Here is a 7,500-nt window from a genome sequence, read left to right on the forward strand (position 1 = left end):
ACGGTTCCCCCCCCCCCCCCCCCCCTCCTCAACCTTTTTTTTTTTTTTTTTTTCAAAGCTATCAAATACACGCCCATTCTTCAAGTTGGAAAGTAATGATGATGACGTTGCCTGTGATGCATTGATGGTGGCGGTGATGACGTTGATGATAATGATGATGCGGAGAGATCAGGACAATGATGATGATGATGGTGATAAATGTTGCAAAGAGAAAAAAAAAATCGATAATCTATTCTGAAATGTTCAGATGAATCTTAACGAGCACAGAAGTGTTTTCTTCCTTGAAAACACTTCGTCGTCTTTTCACTCGGCGTGTGTGTGTGTGTGTGTGTGTGTGTGTGTGTGTGTGTGTGTGTGTGTGTGTGTGTGTGTTTATCTCTGACTTTGTTTTCTCTCTGTGTTTGCGTGTCTCTGTTTGTCTGTGTGTCTATGGGTATGTGTTTGTTCTGCACATATCGTTTTCATTTCAAGTAGGCATACCCTTCTGGGTTTTTTTTTTTTTTTTGTTTTGTTGCTTTTTTGGGGGGTGGGGGGGGGGGGGGGATACATCCAGAGTTTGAAAACTCAGCGTGCTCTCGAAGCACATTGGTGCGACTGTCCCTGCATCATTAACCCGGGACTTGAGAGACCCCTCTCCAAACCACTCTGCACAAAAGGTCAACAGCTTCCAAGTGGGACAGTTCTGACGGTCCTTGGAACAGAGATGTGTCTAATGAGAATATGGAATTACTTTGGCAAATATTCCTGTCCCATCCCCACCCACACCCCCCACACCCCTCCCTCACCCTCCCAGCCCCAACCCCCTCGTGGCTGAAGAAGAGCGAACACGCAGACGGCCCCTGCTGGGTTGTAATAATTTGCTGGTTTTTAAAAATATTTTTTTTGATGATAACAATTACAGCTTTTGAGTACATAACGAGAACATTGGACTTATTCTTTTTCTTTTAAGATGTTAACCCTCCCTCCCCCCCCCAGCCCCCCCCCCCCAACCCCCAGCACCACCACACCACCACACCACCCCCTCCCTAGTTCAGTTGAGTTTAACGGCTTGACTCTTGACACCCTTAAGGTTAAGGATGTTCAAGTCTTGCTCGGGTCTTGGTTCTCCGTTGACATACATGATCCCACTTCTCTTTATTTTTTGTTCGTTTCTTTCTTTCTTTCTTTCTTCTTCTTCTTCTTCTTCTTCTTCTTCTTCTTCTTCTTCTCTTTTAATGAAAGTACCCTGTTTCACCCTCAACACACACACACACACACACACACACACACACACACACACACACACACTTGAAAGATAGTGAATGTAATATATATATATATATATATATATATATATATATATATATATATACCTACATATATATACTAAAGCGCATATTTTGATCTATTAGTCATTTGAGATTGAGTTTTATCCATGAGTTATATGAATTACCAATAAGTTATTAGTAAAATTGATGTCATTATTTCTTGACCTTGAACCCATATGAAATGCACCAGGATTAACGAGATTAAGTGGTTCTAGTAGCCGCACTGGAACGGTTGCAGAGCAGGTGGACATACGTACATACATACATACATACCTACGTACATATATGCATACATACATACGTGCATACATACAGACAGACACTTAAACACAAAGAGAGGCAGAGATAACTAGAAAGACATAAACACACACATTCACTCACTCTCTTCTCTTTCTGTTCCCCTCTCTCTCTCTTTCACACACACACACACACACACACACACACACACAAACATTTACCCCCAACAAACAAACAACCCCACCACCACCACCACTACTTACTCGCAGACTTCTTTGACTTGCGCGTAATTGTTTTGCAGTGACGACACGAAGTCTGGCATGAGGATGACGTCAGCCACCTTGGTCAGTGACGTCTCCAGCGTCGTGCAGTCGTACAAAGATGGCGGGCACTGCTCCATGTTGTCCGCCATCGGCGACACCGGCACTGGAAACACAAACAACGTCACAGTGACGTCAAACAACTCGCAACATGGCTGTCTTTCTTCTTCTTCTTCTTCTATGCTAAGTTCAGATCAGATCAAATCAGTTTCTTAAGGCTGCGTCACTGCATCCAGACCTCTCTCTCTCTCTCTCTTTCTCTCTCTCTCTCTGTCTCTGTCTCTCTCTGGAAATTGTTTGACACACAAGTTGAACCGGTTTTGACCTATGCAGCAGAAATTTGGGGACTTTTGATTAATAGTCAACTCGAAAAGGTGCACACATTTGCTATTAAACGTTTTCTCGGCGTTCCACTACACTCATCAAACACAGCACTATATGGGGAAACCGGCAGATATCCACTGTATAGTAAGACTTTCGTAAAAATGTGTAAAGTATTGGATTAAGTTGACAAGGCTACCGGCTTCCAGATTATGTAAGCAAGCGTACGAGATGATGCTACTGCAAGAAGAGAGAGGCAAACAAAACTGGGGGGGGGGGGGGGGGGGGGGGGGGGGTGGAGGGATGTGCGTGTGTGTGAAGCGTGATACAGACTTTTCACACAACAAAACAATCTGTTGTGACAAGAAAGCAATCCAGTCCTATCCGGAAAAAAAATAATAACTGAAGTAGTTTCGTTTTCAGAATGATGATTATCAGGCACTCTCCCCCTCCGCACGCACACACCCACACACCCACACACACACACACACACACACACACCGATGCACACCCATAACCAATTCTGACCACCACCATCGCAAACCAGACAAAGAACAAGAACCTACAAACAGACAAACCATAAAAAAAGAAAGAAAGAAAGAATGAAACAAGAGAGGCAAGGCCTTCAAGACTCACTTGTGATACACTTTAAAAAAAAAATCTAATCGCTAAAAATTTATGTGTTCTGTGTTTGTTATTATAAAGCTTCGGGTTAAAAGAAAAAGAAAAAAAAAGTCCTAACGGCAGATTCGAACCCCGCGTGTTCGGGTGAGAAGTAACTGTCTTATCTATTACATTATCGTGGCTCCTTAGCTGACGTTCAAAAATATAACATTTAAACATGCTTTTTTAAAGGGCGATAAATCGATTGCGGTATTCGCAGTGAGAACGCTGTTTAAATCATATTATTCTGGTGTATCTTTGGCATTCAAAAAATCTTTAAGGGCAATTAAAGATTCTTTTTAAGTCCGCGGTAAAGGAGACGTGGCTATCGCCGCAATCACACTGCAACATTTAGCCGTTTTCTCTGGATCTAGATAGATGTACAAGTTTAGTTACACCCGGTTGACACGGTCGATTCAATTTCTCTTTCATGTTCATTCTAGTTTTATAGTTTTAAAGTTGATGTGAAAATTGAGTATTTTGTTAAACTAATAACATGTACAGCCAAGTACAAGTACTTCTAAACGTCGTATGAAGTGAAAGGGACTTCAAAGTCAAGACTGGAATTTTTTACGTTTCATCAATTCAAGGGTATTAACTTTCATGGTTTATTATTTTAAACTGTGAATTCCGACTGATTCTGTGGATATTTTTATGGCAGTTTTGGGCATAATCCAGTAAATGACGAGGCGTTCACAAATCTTTCTCTGAATAAATATTTAACGGTCTCCTTCTCCAACTTTCCATCACATGGTATCGTGTATTGTCGATTGAATATAGGATTGAACGGGCAGGTCAACAACTTGAAACAAAATGGCGTCGTTCGCGTTCGCGAAGAATATGAGCACGCGCTTTGAATATGTATAAATATGTGTACACAATTGATTTTTGCCCATGACCTTCAGGGCTCAGCCAACAGATCTATAAAGTCCACTCGTCGTATTGATTTTAGTATTTTCCGAAAAAGACCTCTTGGGCGAATGAACATAGTGAAAGCCCTGTACACTGAGAGTAAAACACACAAGCTTTTTATGTATTGAGTATAATTTCAAAATGTAATGTTTAAGATGATAAAGATCAGTTTAAAGCAAATTAAGCCCCCTAGCTTTAATTACAGATTAATTTCCCTTTTTTACTATCTGCACCAAAATGTTTGCAAAATAAATAAAACTTCCATGCTTAGCAAAAGAAGTTCCTGTTTGAACCAAAAAATGATAAAAATGACTGCTGTTGTTGTTGTGTCAGAATATCAGAACAAAGCGCCAAATTTAGAGAACAACAACAACCCAAAACAACAACAACAACAACAAAACAAAAAAAAACCCAGTAAATCCAGTTTGCATATAATTTGGCTTCTTTTTTTTGTGCCCATCTCAGAGGCGCAATATTGTTTTAAACAAGATGACTGAAAAGAACTGAATTTTTCCTATTTTTATGCCAAATTTGGTGTCAACTGACAAAGTATTTGCAGAGATAATGGCAATGTTAAAGTTTACCACGGACACACAGACACACACACACACACACACACAGACAACCGAACACCGGGTTAAAACATAGACTCACTTTGTTTACACAAGTGAGTCAAAAAGACAGACGCCATAGTATAATACAGACAGAACACAGACACCGTACACACATCTCAATTCCTCCCACCCCAAATACCAGTCCCCTGATACGACCCGACCTTTTCCTTGTCCTGGGCAATCTGGAGCTTCAGGCCAGCCAATGGCCACCTCTGAGACTTGCCACACTCCCTCCCCCCACATCCCCCGTGGTGCAGGGATCCAATCCCACCGCTGAGACTTGCCACACCCTCCTGTGGTGCAGGGATCCAATCCCAGTCCGGTCACACACAGGGTGAGGGATTTTGTTTTTCTTTTTTCTCCTCTGCTTTTCGTCGTCAGGGGGGAGGTTGCGCAGACATTTTAACGAAATTACCGGCTTCCGTTTCTGGCCTGTGTGTGTGTGTGCTCTCCCTTAGCAATCTTATTTCATTTTATTGTGTTGAGGCTACTGACTCTTCCTTCCACTTCTGGCTTTGCCACTCTGTGTGTGTGTGTGTGTGTGTGTGTGTGTGTGTTCGCGCGCGTGTGCGTGTGCGTGTGTGTGTGTGTGTGTGTGTTGTTTTGTTTGATTATTCGCGATGGTTGTTTTTGTTTTGTCATGTGTCCGGTAGGGTAATTCTATTGTCATTTTTAGCAGTCGGTTTGGTTGTTGCTGTTGTTGTCATTGCTTTTCATAATTCCATGTGCAAATAGTGGGATATTTCCACGTTAACAAAAGCAACATATGCATGCATGGAAGAAAATGCGGTAGTTTTATTTCTAAACAATATCAACATGAATAATGCAGTAGACACATGTCTGATGATGCAAACTCCACAGTGGGACTGTGGAATTGTGCGACTCATGATGGGATTCTGAAATCTGGTATTTCAGTGTCAGAGAAAGAGATGTATTTTAAAATGTACAGCGACGTGCGCGCAATAGCCGAGTGGTTAAAGCGTAGGACTTTTAATTCAAGGGTCCCGTGTTCGAATCTCGGAAACGGCGTCCGGTGGGTAAAGGGTGAAGATTTTTTTACCGATCTCCCAGGTCAACATATGTGCAGACCTGCTTAGTGCCTGAACCCCCTTCGTGTGTATACACAAGCAGAAGATCAAATACCCACGTTAAAGATCCTGTAATCCATGTCAGCGTTCTGTGGGTTATGGAAACAAGAACATACTAACTTGCACACCCCAGAAAGCGGAGTATGGCTGCCTACATGGCGGGGTAAAAACGTTCATACATGTAAAAAAGCCCACTCTCGTACAAGTGAACGTGGGAGTCACAGCCCACGAACGTAGAAGAAGAAGAAAATGTACAGCAATATATATATATATATATATATATATATATATATATATATATATATATATATATATATATATATAATGATTAACCATTTATATTGAACCACCACTCCTTGTTCAGACAGACAGACAGACAGACCGACAAACCAAAGAGAAACAGTTACAATAAGAGACATACAGACACAAATATACAGGCAAGCAGAGACCTGGAGAGACTGAAAACTGTGGAAAGTATACCTACTTTCAACAGAGAACCAGAGCAGTTTCAGCACTCTCAAGAACCCGTCATTCAAAATCAATCTTAAGTCGGTGGAGATCTGGTGGTTTTTTTTTGTTGTTGTTGTTGTTGTTTTTCCTCCAGACGATTACAGGCACAGAGTCCCTTCCCCTGCCTCGTGATTGTCTCCCTTTAATGTTGGTTGTCGGTCCTAGTCACTCTTGTGGCATCTAGTTACCTCCCTTTAACGTGTTCCTCTCTGGTGGATGGCTATGGTGTCCCAAACGCTAAGGAATTCTCGGATTTTGAAGACGCGGTAGTCTCGACAAACTTTGTAGATCTGGTTGAAGGAGGAACTTCACTGGAACTTTTTTTTTCTTGTCTCAGTCAGTTTGGTGGCTTTCTGTCCTTTCAAAATATCAAATCAGACCTTTTGTTAATCTGAATGTTGGTCTATTTTCAAAATGTGAAATTGTTACTGTTTTTTGTTTGTTTGTTTGTTTTGTTTTGCTTTTGTTTTTGTTTTTTTCGTTTTTCTTCTTGTGCATACATTTTTATAAATCCTTTGAAAGAACGTTAAAATTTGCTAACATAGTTCTGCTGTACAGTATCGTTATGCATCGCGGTCTCGATGTGCGTTTGTTATGTAATACGTTATAGTATTAGGAATAGATACGCCCTTTCTGTGTTTGCTTGCTTTTTATTTTATATCATTTTATTTTCTTTCTTCTTTTTTTTTCTTTTTTCTATGGGTAAATTTTATTGTTGTTTTTCCTCAGTAAAAAAACGAAGTAGAAAAAAAAACACAAACAAACCACAAAACAATAAAGCAAAGCAACAACATCAAAACAAAACTGGAAGTATTAACAACGAAACAAAACGGACCTGAGAACAACCAGTTTAGTTTCTATCTTCGTCTGTTTGTACAAAAAATAAAAGAGCATATTTCTTTAAGATCTCTTCGTAAATCTTGGAACTGCACTTTCTTCATGTCCTACACATGTCCTTTTTACAGTCCTCTCGGAATAATTATAATTATCATAAATCATCACAGAGAATATCATGGCGACGAGGGGCGCGCAACTTTATCTTTTCCTCTTTCTTTACTCGTTCAGTCAGTTTGCTGGCTTTCTGTCCTGTCAAAATATCAAATCAGACCTTTCGTTAATCTGAATGTTGGTCTATTTTCAAAATGTGAAATTGTTACTGTTTTTTTTTAGATGGGGCTCATCAGTCTGGGAAGACAGCTCATCTAAAAGAAGGAAAACTCTGAATTCAAACCTCCGCTGCCTTGCGGCCATTCCCACTCATAGGAAAGGCTTCGAGAGTCAACCCTGAGGAAAACTCCGGAGCCGGAGTCCCCAAGGCAGTCCGACATACCCTGTCTTGACGTTGTTCTCAAGCAGTCTGTGTGTGTGTGTGTGTGTGTGTGTGTGTGTGTGTGTGTGTGTGTGTGTGTGTGTGTTAGAGAGAGATAGTAAATGAGTAAGTGAGTGAATGAGGGGCAGAGGAATAGTGGGAGAGAGAGAGAGACAGAGACAGAGACAGACAGACAGACGTCTATAGGGGAGATTGGAA

At 40.9% G+C, this 7,500-nt stretch overlaps 1 protein-coding gene across 1 annotated transcript in view; it reads right to left on the reverse strand.

The window, feature by feature from the left end:
- Positions 1-7,500, reverse strand: part of LOC143301380 (uncharacterized) — a 400,201-nt gene that overhangs the window by 105,396 nt on the left and 287,305 nt on the right. The window contains exon 2 of the mRNA XM_076615622.1: positions 1,808-1,970. Within this exon, the coding sequence (XP_076471737.1) occupies positions 1,808-1,970 (163 nt within the window). The remainder of the gene's footprint in view (positions 1-1,807; positions 1,971-7,500) is intronic.

This window comes from Babylonia areolata, chromosome 27, assembly GCF_041734735.1.
Source record: "Babylonia areolata isolate BAREFJ2019XMU chromosome 27, ASM4173473v1, whole genome shotgun sequence".
Taxonomy (NCBI): domain Eukaryota; kingdom Metazoa; phylum Mollusca; class Gastropoda; order Neogastropoda; family Buccinidae; genus Babylonia; species Babylonia areolata.